General features: G+C 40.6%; 1 protein-coding gene across 3 annotated transcripts in view; it reads right to left on the bottom strand.

Moving 5' to 3' along the window:
* The window catches only part of pcxb (pyruvate carboxylase b), a 283,342-nt gene that overhangs the window by 174,149 nt on the left and 85,981 nt on the right, over nucleotides 1-23,212 (bottom strand). For all 3 annotated transcript variants that reach the window (XM_071477747.1, XM_071477748.1, XM_071477749.1), the window contains exon 11: nucleotides 20,152-20,314. In XM_071477747.1, coding sequence (XP_071333848.1) covers nucleotides 20,152-20,314 — 163 coding nt within the window. The remainder of the gene's footprint in view (nucleotides 1-20,151; nucleotides 20,315-23,212) is intronic.

Consider the following 23,212-nt stretch of genomic DNA (forward strand, 5'->3'; position numbering starts at 1 on the left):
TACACAGACAACCCTACTGCTCTGATGCCACAGTATCCAATCTCAGCAGGATAATGATGGTGATGGTACTAAAGGGAGCAATGAATTGTATTAACGCTGAGTCACCTTCGTCTGCTCTGTTATTTAGACATAAAATAAGACAAAAGGCACACTGCAGGTCTTGACACGTAAAAGCATCATTTAAACCGGAGTGCATGCTCTTCTGGTTAAAACTGAGACTGAAGGCTGTAATACATCTACACCCACTGGGCTCAAATAGAAAGCATGCTTGGAAAACCTCCATTTCTGTGGAACTAGACACTAGTGGATGATTTTCTGTTCTCCACAGTCCTGTGTATCATCACCATCTCACACAGCTAGCACCAAACGTTGTCTCTCAGAGCGACCCACAGAGACATCCAGAGGACTTCACTTTGGCTTTAGGCTTACACGGCACTGAGTGAACTCAGGTGTGTTGAGTTTTTTGCTTTATTGTAAAAATGAAAGGTCAAAGAAAACTTTATTGAAGTATAATGCCGCGGCTGAGGTCCTCTCCCCCTGCTGAGCTACTTTCAAAGATTCTGTGGAGCAGGGAGAGGGAACATGACTGGCTATGATACAGAGGCCCACCTTGTTAGTGCAGCTCTGGCTGGATGTCAGACTGTGCCCTTAAGATAAAAATTTATGTCTTGAGGTGAAACATTCCTATAATTCATGACACGTATTGAGACCTGCTTCATCATATGTAGTCTGAGGTGTGCTACCAGAATAATTTTACACATTTTCTCTACTTGGTTATAATAAATCAATACATTGATCAATTTAAATTGATAGAAAACAGTTCTGTGGGTTGGGCCTCATTTATTTTAATGGTGGTACAGTACACTGCATAAACATTCATGGATTTTAAGAGAGAAAGCTAAAATGAAGCAAGAAATGGATACTGTAAATGGCAAAGGGGGAAATTAATTTTTTTGTGAGATGGAGCATTACATGTAGACACATTAATTTTTTAATGATCACTTGGGCCGCCTTGGTGGCCCTTGGGGTTGTGGCGCCAACCCTGGGCCACAGGGACTGCAGCTGGGGACCTTCATTACATGCTGCTCTCTGTTCATTTCCTTTCATCTCTCTTCTGTCAGCTGTCAATAAAGACATTAAATTCCCCACAAATGGGTCAAGTTGGTGCACACTCAACATATCAGCTTATATTCATACTACAACATCCACTAAGAAATCAATGCAGTTTGTGCTGTAAACATGCCAACAGCCATCAAATAGCTGTAAACAACATTTTCTCTGCAACAGGCAGCCCTGCATCTCCGTACGTCAACAACTTGAAACCAAACCAAACATGTCCCATCTCCCCGCCAGTATCACTGGAAACCTTCCACCTCCCCAGTACCGTGCACTTCTCCCACTGTACCAACACTCCAAGTACCTGTTTTCTGCCTAGTACTATTTATACTTCACACCTTTTTTTTTCCTTTTCTCTTTCTATTTCTCTCTCATATGTGTGTGTGTGTATATATATATATATATATATATATATATATATATATATATATATATATATACACACACACACACACACACACACACACACACACACACACAGAGTAAGGCAAATGCTAATCTCTGAAACCAAAATATAAATCGCAATAACAATGTAATGTGTTATGTGTTATGTTGTGTTATGTGTGTGTTATGGTAAGGTGTGGTATGACACGTTCTTAATACATTCGTAATAATAATTTTAAAAAACAACATTTTCTCAGCTGCAATGCATTCGTGTCCTTGTGAAAATGTGTTATTAGATAACGACAATAGGGTTAGTGTGACGTTTCTCGGCTCAGCAGCTGATCACTGAGGTGCCGTCATCTGTTGAATGTTAGGCTGTTGTCAGTTTAGTGACTTCATCCCACATTACACCCACACGTCACCATTCAGCCAAGCTATTATTGTACACTGCCCGCAACGCTCCGCTGCACAGGCACTGGCTGGTTTCAGCATGACCTAACATCAGGGCACCAGACATTTGCCCGGCTTCTGACCTACAGCCTAAATATTCAATTATGGCTCTCGGAGAAAAAAATAGTTTGAACAGGAATTCAGAAAAACATTTTTGAAATAAACAGATTAAGAAGCTTTTTTGGAGAAGAGCCCAGAGGTCATAAAATTTATTCAGCTTGTACATGACCTCAGGAACTGTCACATATGTCAGCAGAAAAAGACCAAAGCTGGAGTATGGGTGTTTCACGCCAGTAAAGCAGCGAAGTGGAAACCTTTGTGTGATGAGGAATGGACACTTAGCAACCTGTGAGCCTGAAGCAAGCACATTATACAGACAGAGCTGGCAGGGAAAGGTAAAGACAAGAATGTGAATGGGAGCTAATGGGGAGAATATGGAAATGGAAAACAAATAGTACAACTGTGGGGCTGGAGCCAAAACCTCTAGCTATCAGTTCAAGATAAATATGCTGTTTATTTTGTTGTTGAATCACTGTGTCGATCCCAGATTGTTGGGTGAACTTTCACTACTTAAAAGATCATTTAGTTCACAGCTCTAAAAATTTAAACATTTAAACTTAACAATCAAAACTATGATGAAAAAAGATAATATTTATTTGTGAAGTCAACCAATGGACAGAAGAGCTAACTGACTCCTGGCAGACACCCCTCTGGTGACAACAGGTAAAGTACATTATTGTCCTGACATTTAAAATGCCTGATCAATGGATTTGCTGGAACCCGGGGGGAACGAGACATTATTCTACCTGTGTGGGAGGCAAACACAGCATGTAAACAAAAACAGAAGGTGGCTCTTGGAGCGGGGACGTCACAGGATCACTGAGCGCAGGGAATAAAATGAGGAACTCTGGCAGCAGTCAAATCTGCTGTACATCTTATTTAATTATGTCACATTAAAATGGTTGGTTTCACACGCAGCATATGGACTAGATAAGAGCTTTATGCAAATTAAATTCTTGCTCAATTGCTAATGTTCTTCTAATTTTATTTTAATTGCCCTTATCCCAGTGATGTCCACTGAAAAATCTGTTCAACCAGTAGGACCAGCTCTAATCCGTAACCATGAATGAAGGGGCTCTGTTTCCCCAGTGCTGCACATTGTGGCCATTACGCCTGACTGATTTAGCCGGTCACTGGTGATGTCTATGGATCAGCTAAATGGGATTGGAAAATGAATTAGATTAGGTGGCTTTCCCCAGCTTATTCTTTTTTTCTTCTCCTCCCTCTTTTCCCTCTGTATCTGTCATTTTACTCATTCCTCATTTCTATGTCTCCTCCCTTTGCCCTTCTCACCACGGTTCCTGTCATACATAAGGGCAGTGTGCTTTTTATTACACTCCTCATATAGTGCTGATAATTGGACTGGATTGCCAGAGCTCCCAGATTTCTCATCACTTTGGTCCTTTATCCTAAATTATCCTTTCGCGCTGCAGAACTTTTTTGTTTGTTAAGCATATTGAAACAGCGACGCAATCTTGATTCCTTCACTTTCATCTCGTCTCTCTCCATAAAATTGAATGGGTATGAAGTGTGCTTCTCTACACAGCCCATCCAAACCACAGCTGCCAATTGGGCAGTTTTTAAATTCAATGTAATATACTCCATAATGCATAAATTTTTTCTTCTCTGTACTGATGACCTGTTCATTTTAAGGCTGATTTTCAGGTACAGCATGGCTGAGCTCTGACTTCCACTGACCTTTAAAGTCTTCAGCTGCTGCTTTTATTCCTGTTCACAATTCTGCACAAGTAGTGGTTGACTCTTCTCCATTAAGGCTACTAAAGTACTAAGTAAGTACTGACCGTCTCCCTGCAGGGTGGAAGGTAACCATGGAGAAGCGCACCGAGAAGCAGCGGAAAAACTTCCAGGAAACTTGAAGTATGCTTCCACTCCCAGGTCTCTTAAATCAAGGCTCAAACCTTTTAATTAAATTTGTGCTATTTATTCATATCACTGAATACACAGTGATGCCTTATTCCTGTTTATTCCTTTTCATTTGTAATGTTCTATTTTATTTTCCTATTTTTAAATCCTTTTTAAACATGTGTTTTTATGTTGCAGTGTTTCTTTCATATCTTAATGCTTTATGTTTCCCGTGCTTGGTACTTCTAATTGCCTTGTTGAAAGGTGCTAAACAAACAAACCTGTGTTCCCTTCAGTTGCTCAGACCTTGGGATGACAAACCTGAAGACATCCTGTCATGAAGTCAGTTTTTCCAATTTAGACTCTTGTCAACTCTTTGATGAAGCTAAGCTTTTGTAATTGTATTATAATTGTGAGTTTTTGCAATTGCTTTTGTCACTTTTAAGCCTTTGTTTTATCCAATGTTGTCTCATTTTTACTAGTTTCTAAATTAATCTTTTCGAGCTTTGATGTGAGCTTATTTCATATTTTAGTAAATTTCATATTTTATTCAATAAGGCACTTTGCAACTCTGTTTTAGTGAGGAGCTACACAAATAAGTTTATTATTTATTAAAAATACCTATATATCATTTATTAAAAAATCAGTTCACTCATCATCTCTTTGCTGGCTCCACAAACATACTTTATGCCTTAGTCCTTTGTATGTGTGTGTTCAATACACTGACAAATCTTTTCAAAATGGCTACTTAGCTAAAGCAGAGGAGTTTTCATTTAATCAACACTGTCATTGGCAATAAAACTGACAGTAACGACATAACGACAAAAGCACACTTCCAGACCAATAGAAATGTTGGGTTTGATAATATACACAATGTTTTTGCCCTTTTTTTTTTTTTTTTTTTTGCCTATTATCAATATTATTTGTGTTTTGTTTTGGATCTGACATCTCTGCATGCCACTGCCACCCCCCCAATAAAATAGGCAGCCTGCGGGAAGTGACATTTCACAGCCCAACATGGAAAAATAATCAAAAGGGACAAAACGCAAACACACATATCCTTTGCTTTCCTCCTTTTATTCTGTTACTTCCTTGAGCAGTTTACAAAAACCGCTCTGATCCCTAGGTCTCTTCTTTCCCTCTATTTCCTCTTCGCTTGACCTGTCAGCAAACCCCCCAACACTTCCTCCACTCTTTGCTACTTATTTTTCCCCCTCACCATCCTGGAGTCTGTTTGCTTCCCTTTCTGCCTGTTTAATGTCGGTTTGCTGAGTTACACTTTGTCCCTTGTTCACCTTTTGCAACTGCTTGCTGTCTGCTTCGACACGGCACAAACTCGCTTCCTTCACCTCGTCTCTCCACACGTTTTTTTTTCCCCATTTAGCCCTTGCTCTGCGCCTCTTTTCTGTTTGTTCTCTCTCCTGCGGGTGCTACATTGTAAACACTCTCTATCCCACGGCAATTTGAAGAGCCTCTTTTTAATTCAAGCCAACTGTCACACACAAATGTGCACACACACACACACACGTGACTGAACGTTTAAAGCAAGCAGCACATAAAGAAATTCACCCACAAACAGCTACTTGCATGGAAATACACACACACACACACAAACGCACGTACGCACACACTGTTCTGGGTCACCTTTGCAGACATTATATACACTTGCATTAATTTCCTGAGACTCACTCTAGCCTAAACACTACTTGCCTAAACCCTAACCAGTGACCCAAAAATCTGCTTTTGCCCATGGGGGACAAAGCTTGGGACACACACACACACACACACACACACATACATACTTGTACTTCTATCTTTATGAGGACACTCATTGACATAATGCATTCCCTAGCCTCTTACCCTAATCTTAACCATCACACCTGAGTGCCTAACCCTAACCCTGACCCTAACCTTAACCTAAACCTAATTCTAACCAGAACTCTAAAACCAAGTCTTAACCCTCAAAATGTGATTTGAAGGTGTCTCAAAAAGTGAGGACCAGCCAAAATGTCCTCACTTTCCCAAAATGTCCTCACTCTGTTAGTAAAATACTTTTTTTGGTCCTTACTATGTAGCAAGTACAAGTACACACACACACACACACACACACACACACACACACACACACACACACACACACACACGGTGTCACTTAAGTTGACATGATATATCTATTGGTGTAATACGAAAAACTTCATTCAAATTCATGTGTATACCAGGGCCTCTGAAGCCCTCATGGTACAGGCCCACACACTCTGACACACTCTTAGATGCACACTTCACACACCCCACAGTGTTTTGTGTAAACAGACCCCTCTGGTGGTCTCCCTCTTCCCATCACTCCTCTCAATCTCTCCATCTTTTGATCGCCCTCTTCTCTTCTTCCACCTCTTGGCGTTTCTCCCCATGCCTGTCTCTCTCGCTCTGTGTGTCATCGCCCCCTCACGCACTCTCTCTCTCTCCCTCTCTCCATGTCTGTCTGTCCATTCCTTTCTTCTCTGCCTTCACTCTTCAGAGGGCTCTTCATTTCACTGGAACGACAGATGAGAGGCCGGGGCCATCTGCAAAAGCTGATAAAACCACCCTCACACACTCACGCGCAGATACTGACATACATACAGATGCAGCAACAAGGAGACAAAACGAGCGCAGAGATGCAGATGCATCACTAAAACCTGTAAATGCACGCACGGCTCAAAAACACATCGAAAGACACACTCCAGTGAACACACACTGGAAAAAGAAGTGTAAACACGACATTATACACAAAAAGACACACACACCCCCCCGCTACAGCCAGCCAGTCGTCATGTAGGACACATGGGCAGAAACCTCTTCGACATATTCTGCGTGTCAAGAGGGGGAGAATTAAAAGAAAAAGAGGGAGAGATGAGAAATGCAGATGCAAAACTGGAATAAAGATGAGCAGGGAAAGAGTTCAGGAGACTTGGGGGAGGGCCGGGGGGGGCAGGAGGGGGAGCATAAAGATGCGAGAGAGATGGAACGCGGCAAAGAGGAGCGGGGGATGAGGATGCAGAGGGGAGGAGAGGCGGGACGAAAACACGATGGACACTAAGGACCTGGAGGAGGGATTATGCAAAGAGAGGGGAGTGAAAAGTTGAAGAGTTGGTCAGCATGTTGGAAGGTGACATTGTGGAGCTTTAGTTAAAATACTGAATTATTTGAAAACTTTCAGCTGAGCCACTTCTACAAGTTAAACCAGAGAAATCCTGAGAGAACAGTGGCTTCCACTTGAAGAAAACACACTCTGGTAGATTTGCATATACAGAGGAGCTAACTGCTTTGTCTAGTCTAGTCTGAGGGACCAAACAATGCTCATTAGCAGTATATACTGTATCTATACTCTCTGCACCCATCTAAGCATTAATTATAGATTCTATCCCCATAATTAAGCTAAATAATGAATGGAGAATGTGATGTTATCTGGGGAACCAGTGGCCTATCTGAGCTACATTTCTGTCGTACTGGTCCAACATGAGGTGGGTCTTGGTTAAACTAGTCAAACACACTCAATTAACTCACTGTAACTCCGCTTTTCAGTCAGCACAATGACTGTCGGCTGATGTGCAAGCCAGTATATAGAGAGACATCGGCTCCGCATTATAACGTGTCAGCTCGTTTCAACATTAGAGAAACAAAGGCTTGCTGTAGCTCCTGTCATACTGATGCGATGCTGCCATTGGACACAGGAGTCTTTTGCAACAGCTAGAACTTAAAACAATCCAGGAGGCCGTCTACAGCACACTGTTTTTCTATTAACATGCACAGAATCACTTGTCTGCCAGTCCAACTGAGTGGCCACACTCTCAGAGGAAACGCGTGGCTGCTGTCGCTAATGCCAATTAAAAGTTGTGACTTTGCCTAAGAAAATGAGGTCAGATTCATGTTGTGATTAGGCTGGCTTTTCTCTGTGCTGCCTTGGCAACTGAGGGTCACAGAATCTAAGATCAACCTCAAGAGAAATCACTTCACATGAGCCAACGTGGTTGGTTTACGTTGGTTTAAGTACTGCTGTGCTGGATTTGACTGACTGTGCTATATATATATATATATATATATATATATATATATATATACACACACACATATATGGCTTTTATAGAATCAGTATCCCACAGTATTTATCTTTAACATTGTATGAAATCATTCATGAACAGAAGCCCTTGGTTACCAGCTTACTCACTCTTTACTTATTTAAATCTGACATATTTAACACAGTATCATCCTCAAGATGGTTCTGGGTGGTTTTCACACTGAATGTGAAAGCACATAAAGTTATTTAAGTCTTAAGGAAAAACTAGTGTTTGTGGCATCTTGTCTAATGCACTAGCTATGCTAATTTGACATGGATAATTACTAAAGCACATTTTTAAAAAGTGTTGGTGTCATTTCTCATTTCATGCCATTTAGATTACACTGTTAGTTTCTTCTGAGTTGTTCTCAGTCTGATCTCATCTCTTCATCACATACTCATCTTCTTATCTCTCTCCAGACCTGCCTTTTGAAACAGAACAGATCTCAGGCAGGACTGTGATCATAAGCAAAATGCAGTAACTCAATGTCTGTAAAAATATTAATCTTAAACTTAATCCCATCAAACTCAAATGCCCTCCAATGATTTTCTTCAAATGAATTCTGCTCTTATTAGATCACAGCCCAATGTCCTGAAACCCATAAATGGTATTAATGGGCTAAAAGAAAAAGAAAAGAAAAATCATGTTTCTGACAAGTGCCAGGACAAATTCTGACTAGGTTGACTGGAGAACACTTTTATTTTTATTTTAACAGCTACAGTGGTCTATGCAGTTAATCATGATCTCAGTCAAGGAGGTTTTCAAACTGTCCTAAAAGAGCTTTTTAAAATCAACTTTCATGCAGAGAGGCCAGCACTTATTTTATGTTTTAATAAAACAGAAAAAAGAAAATAAATTGTGATTAAAAAGTATTCTTAGAATATGCTCTGTCACATCACTCTGGATAAAAACACACAACTAATGGGGCACACGAATACACACATCTGAGGATTGTTCCTAAATTAAGCACAGCTGTTTTGCACACTGTGCGCAAAAAAAAATGCTGACTCGCAAAGACGCCTTCACTAATGTACAAGGGACCTGATTAAAACTGACAGTGCAGACATGGGAACTCACTAATTCAACCTCTCCGTGCTGTACAGCAACACAGACGCATGAATACATCCAGGTATGTATTCATCCACACACAGGAGATTTGTAAACAAGCAACTGAGAGACTGGAGGAAAGAAAATTACAGAGTAAAGAGTGAGTTTGTCTGTGAGACGACTTGGAAAATACAGACATGAACCATGAAGAGGACAGTGCAGACAGAAATACTACAGAAAAGGGGGGGCAGGGAGGAATAGCACACACGTATGAAAAGTACAGAGAATGATAAATGGGGCAGCATAAGCCGAAGAAAAGAGAGGTATACAGTGGAAAGGGGAAACAGGGGACCAGGTGTATATAAGGAGAAAGAGGGAAAGAAGGGAGGAATCCAATTTAGAAATAAAAGTCAGGGAGGGGGAGAGCAGGATGGAGGAATGGGGTCTAAGAAGCGACAAATAAGGAGAAGATTTCCATAGAGAGTTCTGGAAGGAGGGAGGAATGGAAGAGAAGAAGGATGTAAGAAGGGGAGACAATAGAAGATGTACAAATAAATAGAAAGGGGAGGGGTGTTGAGAGAGAAAATGACAGAACAAGAGCATAAAAATTAGATGAAAGGGAAAAGCGTAGAAAGTGAAGGGGGACCTGCAACAACAAATCAGCAACATGAGAGAGAAACGAGGAGCAAACCAAGAGGTAGAAATCAGGGAGGACAGAGGGAGAGGCAAAAAATAGATAGGAGGCAACAATGTGAAAATAGGGTGAAAGGAAACATGGAAAGAAATATGAAGCTGCAAAAACAAATCAACTAACAGAGCACAGGGAGAGGCACAACGAGACAATGGTACACGAGGGAAAGACGAGAAATGACGGAGAGGGAAACAGTGAATAATAACTACAAAGAAAACTAGAGCAGAGGAAAATATGAAATGGAGGAGGGGAGATGGGAGAGATAGCGACAGAACAGATAGAAGGTGAAAACTGAGGAGGAATGATAAATGAGAAGAGTTAGGATGAAGGGAGGAGAGCGCGGATCGGCTGGAAAAACAACATAAACGACGAGAATGTGAGTCCGGGATGAGGCTTGTCCACATTCAATTATAGACACACAAACACACCTGTATGCATGCAGACACACACTCTAATCCTCCCACACACCTGCATACAAGTGTAGCCCACATACATAAACACAGACACAGAAAAACAGGAGGACATTGAAAATGATAGCAGGAAGCGAGGAGGGCAGATGCAAAAGGTTCTGGAGAAAAGGGAGAGAGGGATAAAGGAGAAAAAAGATATAATAGGGCAGAGAGATACAGTATAGAAGAGAATAGGCCACCCATTACTATACATGGAGGTAACCTATGGCCAGAGCTGTAGTTGGTGTTCTTGTAGTGGATTAAATGGAAAGAAAACAGTGTTTTCTTCATGGCTGCAGACAGGGCTTTTTGTGGACCTCTCTGAATTCATTACCACACAGACACAGATACTGTACACGTGTAAAGAGCAGGATTCATCTAAATGTTGTCATCACTTACTGTAGTATCTTCAGAAAAAGGCTGAAGCAAATAGAAAAAGGGTAATGTGATGATATAACACAAAAAAGGTAAGGTGAACTGAGTGGAAGGATTGCTTTTCTTTAATTCAGATAGTTAGTAAATTCTATGTTTTCTCTCCCAATACTGGGTTAAATGTAGTTCTTACTCTGAAAAATGGAAATGGAAGATTCAATTATTGTAGTATGTAGCTACCCATCTTTATCTTTCTATATCTTACTCCAGTCCTGCTCAACTTGTTTGTACGTTTGAGAGGAAAGTTGAGACTTACTGGTACATTGTTGGTAGTTACTTCAGTTCACACTACATTCAGCTCTTAAACTATCTCTCTATTTAAAGTGAATGCAGCATGATAATCACACTTGTGCCCTCATCACAAGCACAATATTGAGCTGCAGGTCAGAGTCATCATAAATGTAAAGATGTAGACTGTTACAATATAAATATCCAGGAACCATCCCCTCCAGCTCTTCTATTATTAGACCCTACCATTTCTCTTACCATTTCATAAAAAGCTGCTTAGGGTAGGTAGAAATATTAAAGTTACATCTTAATATCATAACTAAGCTGCCTGGTGCAGAAGGTTTGTTCCAGGTTACAGCATTCAAAGAGAGCTAGGTTTATTTGCTCTCTTTTGTTTTCTGTTGCATTCCTGTGTAAGTCGTTTCCATTGACTGTTCACTGCTGCAACAGACCAGTTTCCCTGCAGGAATTATTTAACTTCTTTCTAATTTTCCAAAAATTGAAACAGGAAATCATTACTACCCTCATCACTGGAAGGAGTTCTGTATCACTGCAAGTGAATGGAGACTCAGTAACAGCAATGATCCCAAAAATCTATTACATTGATCGCCTGTAAGAGTTGGGATTTCCTTTAGGACACGTGGAACCAGGAGCAGTTAAAGTGAAAATTGAGAGTTTGACAGAGCATTTCAGAGTGTGCACTCATGCATGTTTCCCAATTTTCAATAAGCTTTGGTCTTTGAATGACAATAGATTTTAGTGCTAAGTACATTAGAGTCTCCTGGATGAGCTGCAGCGACAGGATGAAAAGCTAGTTTCACTCTATTGACCTAAATATGCAGAGCAATTAAAAAAAAAGAGCAAAACCTCAAACACAAATCATTACCCAGGATGTTGACCTGTCGCATATTTGTGATTTAACTGTGTCTGACTTTGTGTTATTAGTAATGATTTCTGTGCAGGTTGTATGTTATTAGTAATGATTTTTTCCTGGCTATTTTGATATATGGAATTACAAGTGATTTGATGATATAAATATGGGAGTGGAGAGGAGATGGATGGGTATCAGAGAGGCAGAGAGGAAGAGAGGGAAAAGGGAAAAAAGTGAGACAGTAATTGGACAAAACCACAAAATGCACAAGCAGCAAATTGAGTAGAGGGTGCACTAATGGAGGAAAGGGAGAAATGTCACTCCATAAAATACTGAGCTAATTTGAGCTCATAATCACCATGGCAATGAGTGGCAGAGATGGAGCAGGGAGGGGAGGGGCAGAACAATGTATCACACTCAAAAAGAGATGAGATTTGACCAGAGATTATGTGAAAAAACACCAGGATGGTTACACACACAGAAGGACCCCTAATGGTTCTTTCCTCCATCACACACCAGCACTCACTCTGTAGAAAGACACACACACACACACACACACACTGCAGGAGTAAGTCTGCTCACGTTGAAGGCTCTCCACGCCTGACCTTCTCAAGGTCAAAGGGTGGTTTCTTTGGAAATTACACCCTGTACAACTGCGTGTGTCTGTGCCTGCGGTGCTGGTGGTTCGCCCACCTGCAGGCGTGTGTTTCTGGTGTTCTAACACCTGGTCAGGGGTCCTGGATGTTACCAGAGTTAACAAGGCAGCATGTGAACAGTGTGTGTCCCCCAAGCTGTCTATATTACTGCTTTCTGTGTATTTTCTACTCGTTAGAAGTGTTAGATTTGTGCTCTCACACCTGTATGTTGTTTCATTTACTCAGACTAGGGGAAAAAGATATATTATTGTTTTTTCACAAAGAAAAAGTAAACATGAAGTTGTGTCAGTTACTGGACTGTTTTGTCGACCCTTCATCATCATCATCACAAAGAGCTCATGAAGAAACAACAAGCTTTATCAGTCAACACTGCAGCAGGACCTCATCTATCAAGCTGCTGCCCAACAGACAGAAACAGGGCAAAAGAGGCTTTGTGCTCCATAACATTATGGACAGACACTTACTGTGTGATCGCTGTGTCGCTACCCCCTTTTCACTTTCTGATATAGCTGGGAAAACTCCCCACACTCGCGGTGACATACATACAGTTGCCACATGAATACATTTAGGCTATAAATCACAACAGTCTACCATCAGCTGATTCACATTAAAATTACATGTCTACTGACATAAAATCCTGAGGTTTGTCTTCTTTGCTTTCACTCCACAAACAGACTACAAACCTGTCTTCTAACAATCAGGTTGTTAGCTCCAGAGTTTGATTGACAGCATCAGCCCAAATGAACAACGCTCAACTGGCAAATGCACCAGTCTGTTTGACCCCCAGTTGGTGGTGAAAATCCTGATTTAGAGGTGTGAACTTTTCACAGGAATTCAAACTTAACGAGCACAAAACAATCCAGGGTCATTCTCCATCAATCATATCTGTGACTGATGGCTTTATTCATGGAAATGAGGCAAATGAGAGATAATGGAGAGGAAACATGGCGCTGTCAATAGGAGCCAACATGGGGTGCTGGGTGTTTATGGTGTGCAAATGAAGGTGTTTATGATGATGTGCAAAGCAAGACAAACACACTTCCTCTAATTAGGACTCAACCTATTTTCAAACTTGAAATTGTTCTATGGAGGATGGGGCACACACACACACACACACACACACACACACACACACACACACTCATGCACAAAGAAATAGACAAGCTTGCACAAACGCACAGCAGCAGCATTGTAAAATGTATTATTAACACATTGAGTGACGCATGCAAATGTGTTCCAATAAAAGAAACAAACAAGAGAAAGATGCATGGTGGGGTGGGATGGAGGAAATAGAGAGACAGATTTGAGTTACGCTGGTAGACAGATTTGGGAGAAGAAGAGACAACTGATTTATGGGATGAATTGTGGGATGACAGCTTCTTTTCTGATATTCAAATTTGGATAGATAAGGAAATGAAAAAGGGAGGAGAAGATGAAGAAGCGAGGACTTGTAGCTCCCTCCAGGCTACCAATACTGCCAGAGTAAGGGTTTTCATACCTCTGGGTTGCTTTGGATGACACTGTGTCCTCTGATGACTTTAGTGTCCACTGAATAGCACAGAGTGGGGAGGAGGAAAAGGAGGAAATGAAACAGGGTGATGAGGAACAGGAGGTGGATAACAGGAGCACAGGGAGGAGAGAAGAACAGCAGGATTTGGCCTTATTATTGTCTTTTGTTTTGAGACAGAAAGTGAGACAAGGAAAAGAGAAAGAGTTAGAAGGCTAAGAATGGGAGAAATATGAAAACATAGAATGAGGGAGGGAAAACTGGACAGAAAGGTAATAAGAAATGAGAAATTAGTAGAAAAAGGCAACACTGGTAAAGAAAGGTAAAAAGGAAAAGAGGTTATTAGCATGGAAGGAGGGAGAAATGGTCGGCCATGATGGAGTGATTCAGTACAGATAAATGGAGACGTGTGAAAAAGGATTGATGGATAGATCAGCAGATAGATGGAGAGACAAGACGGTGATCGCTGCTCCCTCGTTGATGCGATCAGATACAGACAAAGACAAATATCACACACACCCTCTTCATTCACTCCTTTACGTCTAAACTGAAATATCAGATTCACCCTCTTCTGTTTTTTCCTCTAGTCGACAACAAAGCCATGTTTCCCTGTCTTTACCTCACAGGAGTGACATGATTTTGAGCTTCAGTAGATTGTCTTCATCATCCACTTATCAGAATATGAGAATAAAGGCTTTTCCACCCGAGCTTCTTGAGAATCAGCTTCACACAAAGCTGAACTGATAACAGTGCTTACCCCCCTAAAGGGTGGCGGATACATTGAATGTGACAAGAGCCTGCTGAAGAAAAATAGATTAAAATACAAAATGTCAAGGTGCTGCATTAATACTCTCCTCCTCTCCTTCCCTGCCTACATCTTGATCCCAAAGCATGTAGCCCATCCCTCCCTGTCATTCTGTCAACAGCGCTGCTGCTACCCTTGTGCTATGACATCCATCACTCCTCATACTCGTCTCCTTGTCTCTCCCTCCATCCCCCACCCCTCACTTCGCACCTCAGTCTTGTAATTTTCACAATATGTGACTCTTCTCTCTGTCTTCCTTTGCCTAAACCCTGTATTTTGTTTGTTCTACGGTCTGTTGCCTCACATGTTCAAGCCTTAACAGCTGTTACAACTGAATTTAATTGCAACTTCAAAAACCATGAATGTGAAGCATAAGAAAAAAACTCATGTCAAGCCATTACCCACAGTAAATGCTTTTTCGCTGCAAGGTGTTATGAAAATTACTAGTAACTTGTTAGTAGTGCAAATATTTCTCTAGCGTTTTACCAGACAGTGTTTTACCGCCAGAGCAGCAGCACAGCTCCATCACTCTCACTGCTGTCAATTAAAAACTGCCCTTCTTTCCTAATCCTCAGTATTGTGCCCAGTATGTTTATCAAAATCCATTTAAATATTTAATTAAATGTAATTTTAAAGTGTAAAAAAAATCATTTAAATATGTCCAATTTATAGAAATATAATTATAAACCATGATACTGGACTAATATTTAACTTGCTGTTGTCCTGGTGGTTCATTTCAACATGAAATTTTACAGAATCCAGTGAATGCACCACTCATTAGCAAGCACATCTGTCAGTATAAGGGTGAAGTGGCTCACTGGGCATTCAGACCGGAGACAGACATGCAAGGGACAGCGTTGGTGGGGGCGCGTTCAGGTGCTGGTGAGAAGATGAAATGTATATTCAAGAGGACTGGGTCATAAAAACAAAGCTGTAATTCCATTACCTGCCTATCACAGCAACAAAAAACAAAACTATGAGGAAGGATTTTACAACTGTAGATGTATCACAGCGGCTGAAGCTTGTTTGACACAGTGTTATTATCTGTGTAAACATGGTCTTACAGCCCATCAGTCTGTCTCGATGATAATGAATGACTTCTGGTCACTGCTATCTGTGTGACATCTGGAGCTTATTACATTGTTTTTTCCCTCAACGGATTTCCTTTTTAATTTAACACCTTAGGACTCCAGAACAAGGAGGTGAGATTGTTTTGTCAACTGATGATAAAAATTGATGTTTCACTACCTTAATGTTGGTGTGAATTGATTGAAAAACATTTAGTAGTCATGGAAGAGAAAACTGTCTGCACAGCAAAAAAAACATCACGAGACAGTCATAATGCAGACACATGGCAACAACAGGGGGCGTGACACTGCAATTATGGGTCAGACCTCTAAAAGTAAAAGCTGAGTAATGGTTGCTTTTAATATTGCTGTACTTCTCTCAGTGCACACAATCTACCCAACCTTGTTTGCTTCTGTTGCTCTCTTGTATCCTCATGGCTTTCTGTCTCTCTGCACCTTTTTCCTTCACCTGCTCTGGAAGCTCCATTAAAAGGAGATAAGAGAACAAGATGGATAGCTCTCATATGCCTGTTTTATTCTTTTCTCCACAGAACAGAAAATGGAGTCAAAGAGACGTGAGACAAAGGTGTACCTATTACCGAGTTGACCCGTTGGATCTTTGTTTCTGTTTCACGCACAAACACCCTTCAGTCTACTGTCTCTACATACAGTAAAAAAAAAAAAAAATTTAAAAGCTATCTTTTTCCTCTTCCTCGCCTATTTTGAACCTGAACACCACATTTCCCACCTCTCCTTCTGCTCTTCTGTCGTCTTCATTTCTTCAAGCTTTTCTATGATGGAACAGCTCTGGTACTGTAGCATCAGGTACCAGTTAGCTGATTTTTGTGCCTCGTGAATGAACTAGCCTTTCGTAAACAGTGTACAACTCCAGCCCTCTCCTGACATACAGCTGCTCTTTCACAGCACTGACCACACTGAGCAACTGATGATGAGTTCAGTTCAAAGTTTGATGCCACTGCAGCATCCTCCAAACTCTCTCTTTTTTCTTCTCTAAGATTTGTGCATCCTTTCGAGGGGTATTTATATCTCCATTCGTTCGAAGTCAATAATCCAAGTTGCCTTAAGCCCTCCAAGTGACCAAAAGCCCATAGCGTGACAACTTCTCACTCTCCTGCCCTCCACCTTTCACTGAGTCACTCAGTTGTTGACCTCATCACAGCCCCATGGTTATTATTTATTCATCTGTCCCTTAAACATGGGATTCCTACACCCATGCTTTTCTGTCTTATTTTGTTTGGTTGATTCATATTGCATGACGACAGCGGTGGGGGGGTTGTCGCTCGGTTAACATGTTTCATAGCTCAGCTACATGGCTGTGCAGGGGACAGGACAGATGGGAGGTCGGGAAGTGCGACAGGGGAAAATGGGCAGAAGCAGGAGATGTTAGTGCTTAAACAGGAGAGGGGGAGAGGAGGAATAAGGAAGATAAGGATGTGGAAAAAATGTACATTATTTAAAGACAAGTGGTAAGTGGGAGGGAAGAATCAAGTGATGCAGGGAGATCTGAAGAGAAAAATACTGGGTGGAAACAAGACAGAAAGTCCTTGAAGTGGAAAGGTCACAAGCTACTCCATGGCTAGTCAGGCAATTTGTTGAGAAAAATACTGTACAGTGCAAGCAGAGATTTTCACAGTACGAAGTGAAGCACACTGAAAGTGAGAATACCACATAATGGGGATGTTATTTTAATATCTCATATGTTTTGGCCTATGTCCCCAAATCAGGTGTGAATCTGAAGTGTATGCTGCTGATCTGAATATAGCTCCAGTGCTTCATGTGAATGTGCTGATATATAAGGTTAATGTTAAAGAAATATGTGGTCTAATCATTCAGCTACAGAAACTGTGAATAACCTAAAACAACTGCCCCTGGGAGATAGATTAATGGAGTCAAATTCAATTGAAATAAAACTGTGTGCACAACACAACAATTCATTTCTCCCGCTCGCTCAGAACCAGGAGACAGATGATTTGTTTGATTGGAAAGCCACTGGTGCAAATCGAATTCAATCACATCCAAGGAGTCAAAAATCACTTTGTTAAGCCACCAGTCAGATCTGCAGTATTTTATCCACAGCATTCATGAAAAGCTTGAAGGGGAAAGCCAGAGCGTCTCCGGGAATTTATAGTTTTGAAAATTATGGTCAAATTTGACATGCAGACAACTATATCATAACACTGAGCAGCTTCTCCTGTCTACTCCTGTGCACTGCTGAGCTGTAGATTTTTGACATGTTACTGAAGGAAACTGTGCATGTCACACTACATTACTTGTTTTTTAGCTTTTCTGCACTGTTGAAGGGATTAATTCAATTTTATTCCCTCAAGCAGATTCCTCCCACATCTAGTTGAATCTAGGCTACACACCAAACAACCCCAGCTGCAGTCACTGGGCCCGCAAGGCTTTTCAAGCTCCGTGCTCTGCTGAGGTCAAAATCACCATTATCTCTTAACATTATCTTAAACAAATGGCTTGATTTGTTTTTATTCTGCTAAATAGCTGTTTTATTCCCATTAAACACTTTGTTTTAATTCTAGTCTGCCATTTTTTTGACTCAAGTTGGCTTTCACTACCATTTAATTATTTGTAAAGCACTTTGTGACACTGTTACGGCTCATAAAAGCTAACAGAGAATGGGCAAAAAGAAACACATTAAAGAAAGGCAGAGAGTAGAGGATGGGAGAGAGAAAACAGAGTAGAGGGGTGGGTGGGTGTACAGCATAGGGTGAAGGGCAAAAGGACCTGACAGTGTAAAGCATCCAGGGATCAGACCTCCTCAGCTAGAGAGAGATTTGCAGAGACACGAAGAGCAATGGCATATATGGTGTGTAGGGATACAGGATACGTGCCTGTGGTTGGATACACACAGCAGTCTTACAGCAACCTCTGTGTCTTCTCATGTGTGAACAATGTCAAAGAAAATCACTGGTCCTCTCAAACTAAGGCACATGGACACACACTCAATACTCAAGTATTTACAAACAAAAAAAAAACAAAAAAAAAAAGCTGAAGATAGAAACAAAAAGGATTTATAAACTAAACACATATTTTATCTATAAATACACACACCCCTCTCACAGAGCGATAAAGATGCAGAAATACACATACACACAGGGAAATCATGTCATCTCACTCACACAGCCCATATGTCAAAGTACATTTTTAAATCAAATTGCAGCAACAGAAGCTACTGTAAGAATCTCTGTGACAGTCCTATAGTTGTAACTGTGACTGTGTGCACATGTTCACGTACAGTATATTCACACACACTTGGATGAAAACATTCTGTTATCTCTCATTAACATAAAGTTCCATTGAAGTCATGTTTATGTAACTTATAATATGAGACAGGGGCTCATACTACTAATGTCACTGAGAATCAACACCTCATGTATACTTGGTAACACCATACCATCATATAAAACCTGGACTCTGAAAGGCTAATGGTATACTGCATTCACAAGCCTGAATATCACATATAGGCTACGTTTGACAGGTGGTGAGGACGAACACTTTATGTGATGTCGCTTTGTAAGACACTTTCATAGGACATATGGACTAAAGTGAAACTGCCTACATTTCAATTATGTTGTATAATAAATCTTAGAAGCAAAGAGCTTCATGTGCTTGCTAGGATGTGGCATTTTACCACATTACCACATGTGTTGTTTGATAAGATAAAAAACATGGATGATGCATAACGCCTCAGTTGTCTGTTAGCTAGTCTCGCAAAGCTAAACCTATTAGGTCAGTGTGTCAGCGCCGGAGAATACTCTGGCTTGTTGGCATTTCTTAAAAACCAGTCACAATCATCCAGGATGCAGAGACAGTACACCTGCATAAAAATGTCAGAGGGAAACTTCAACACGTAGAGGGAGCAAGTATTGTAATTAAAATGGCCAATTTCCCCGCAAAGAAAATGCCACAAAAAACTGCGGTGGCATATATCGACTGTGTGATTGCATGATCTAAATCTCAGTTATAACTAGTATCAACGTGTAGGTTGCTAATTTGGAAATTGTTGTTTCCCGTAGCGCAGGAGATTTTGAAAACAGTAGCAGGGGAAGCAGAAAGAGAGAAGAATGTCCACCAATGGCAGGCTTATACCTACAGCCTACATCTGATGAGTAAGACTATCTGCTAATATTGTAGCTATAGCATAGCCAATTACTTTGAGAAAACCTGGGAGATGTAATTTTGCACTTAAAAACATGTCAATTCAAATTATGATGGTTGACGTTTTTCTTGGTTGATGTGTTTTATGGACTACTGAAAGTTGTCTGTTTAGTTTGGGCAGTGGAAATGAAAAAACAACTGTAAAAAGGTATCAAGGCTTGATCACTACGAGTTCTGATCGAGAATCACTTCAGAACTACTTCGAAACGTTTATCATTTTCAGATAGAGCCTACCTCAATCCTGCCGGTGTCTGGCTGGAAGCCTCTGGCTGGGTCTTCAGTTGTCACTCTGCACTGGATAGCACAGCCATTCACCCTGATCTTGTCTTGTTTGAGGCCCAGTTCTGGCAGGCTGCGGCCCTCACACACACGCAGCTGGGCATGCACCAGGTCCACACTGTTAGAGAGAGATGAGGTGAATAAACTGATTAACATGGTGTGAATAGCTCTATATTTCCCTTGATGTCAATGTGGAGAAAGTTTTTTCCGCTTAAACCAAGGTTTTCAGAAAAATGAGGCCATTTATTCAATATAAACATATATAGCTATTCTTGGCCGCAAATCAGGATGGGGAAGATGTGGAGTTTCAGTGGATGTGAGGATTTTACAGCACCTCCAATTTAGGCAAATAAATCTGTGATGCATGACAAGAAAACAAGTCCTCACGGAAATCTTTTAATAGCAAAAGCAAATTACATCTAAACAAAAGAAACTTGATATAATTTGATGTTGCTGAAACAATGGCTCCTGAGGAAGTCAGCAGGAAATCTAGTTTTACATATTCTAACTGAACTGATAAATTAGCAATACATTTGTTTGCTTAGAGACGGGGAGGTATGGTAAGGTCATCAGACCTGTAGAAGCACCAACTCAAAAGCAACTAGATCAGTGTTTTTATCTTAAAGAGTAACATTTTTGTTTCACTTAGAGTTATAGTTCAGGTTATTTGACATGGGGTTGTGTGAGGTACTTATCTATAATCAATTATCTGCAGTAGATACAGATCAGCCCGCTCCCAGTTTAGAGGAGCAGCCAGAGGCAGTGGCACAGAAGCTGAGTGATGTGCTGCTGCGGACATGGTCAGCAGAAAAATATGTTTTCGCCGCTTTAAAAAATGCTCACAGAAAAAACTAAACATTTAAGTGTACGCTTTATTTTGAATATTTTCAGCACTTTATCTTGCTATCAAACAACCCTTTTTCTTTAGAACTACAGTTTGCGAATCATTGAACCACCATATTCCTATGCACAAGCATAGTATTGCTCCACAGATCAGCCGTTTGAGTCGGCGTAGATACACTTGTGTGTAGACCACGGTAGTTCAATGGTGGAAAAATGTAGTTCCAAAGAAAAAGGCTGACTGATGGCAAGATAGAGCGGTGAAAATATTCAACATAAAGCATACACTTCAACTGACATAGTTTTTTTTCTGTGGGTATTTTTTTTTTGTGGCTAAAACACATTTTTCTGCTGATCCCATCCACAACAACACATTACTCAGCTCCCGTGCCAGTGCTCCCAGCTGCTTCTCTAAACTGGGAGGACACTGATCCAAATCTACAGCTGACTACAGATAAGAACCTCACACAACCCCACCGCAAATAACCACTTTGAGGTGTTTACTTTAAACATGAACAGATAAATGGATTGTATATACATGTTTGTGTTTCAAGCACTTTTGTGACTAATTAACTGCTTGACAACTCAACAAATAAGCCAGATTCTTTCCCTCCAACCTCTGTGGCTCATACACATGAAACCAGCACATCACATGGGCAGACCATGTGTCATTACATTTTGGTTTATTGACGACCATAAACTCCATGACAAATTCATTATAAATAATTGGTACATTGTAGCAAGGCAGCAGTTGTCTGGAAAACCTGACCTGTGAAAATCATTGTTATATTGCAAAACTGCCATCTAAGAAAAATACTCCCAAAACATCACAAGACAATACAAACAGCTTCGTCCGTGTTGTCGTTCTTTCCCCATTTGTTCTGTCACCACAGTTCTAACATACACACTATTTGCATGGAAAGTATATTTTTATTCACATATATCTACATGTATTTTTATACAGGAACAAATGCACGCACGCACACACACACACACACACACACACACACACACACACACACACACGCACAGAAGTATATTAGGCATATTTTTTTATTCAGTAATTATCTAATATTTGAAGGAATTTAAATCTGAGAGGGACAGAGAGAAGTTATCTTATTCCATTTCCATGAGTTGTAACCCTTAACATAAATTGTGCCTCATCTGTATGCATTTATTTAAATGTAAGACTCAAATGAGACTCTGGGTTAAGCTTGAGGACCTTGCACAGTCTAATGCATAGCCAACATGCAGTATTTTGTCTTTATTGTTATCAGGACACATTTTAAATCCAGTAGTAAACTGACACAGTAGGTGGGGATACATAACTCTGAAATGGCTGTGTCTCTGCACCCCACCCTGTGCCGCACAAACACACACTCATAACTGGGAAGCCTCTGTGCCTTGTGGGGTGAATCAGACACAGAAGGCACACACATTATTAGCAAGCAAGCCTAGATTTTGGACACCGTCTTGGCTTCCATCTCTTTAATGTCTCAATTAGCTGGTATCCACATTCTGGCCAAACAGAAGGACAATTATGCATCAGCCTGGTGTGAAATGTGTTGGTGGAAAAAGCAGATCCACTCTTGATAACTTGGACAGGCGTTAATGTCATGTTTGTTACCATTTCATGAATATGTTGGGGTTTTTATATTAGACAGCTTGTGTCCTTAAATTATGAAAGAATGAGATGAAATGAGTCACTTTATGAGTGATGGTGATGATGGTGATGATGGTGATGATGGTGATGATGGTGATGATGGTGATTCTCAGTTTCCCAGTACTTTGTTTAAATAGGACACCAATTTGTCACCAGACTCAGAATAGTGACTAGTCTTCATGGGGTCCAGGTTCTCAGGGCTACAGTTCTTTAAAAGGCACGGCATATGAAAAGACTCTGCCATGTGAAATGTATAAGAGTTAAATATTTGAGAATGAAGTAACCTGCTGTAGATTTCAGCTCCAACAATCCATCATTTTGATTCCCTCATTTACTCATCCACTCTTGCAAATTCAGGCTGGAACAAACCCAATGATAGAGAACACTAAAGTTGAAATATGGTACAAGAATTGGTTTGCACAGTGATTTGTTGTCATTAACCCGGTCACTTCTCTATTTGCATTTTCATGGTAAGCGATGCAACAGAAAAAAAGCAATTAAAAGACAAGTATC

The sequence above is a fragment of the Trachinotus anak genome, unplaced genomic scaffold (genome assembly GCF_046630095.1).
Source record: "Trachinotus anak isolate AG129_WGS33_773 ecotype Australia unplaced genomic scaffold, CSIRO_AGI_Tana_v1 ptg000005l, whole genome shotgun sequence".
NCBI lineage: Eukaryota > Metazoa > Chordata > Actinopteri > Carangiformes > Carangidae > Trachinotus > Trachinotus anak.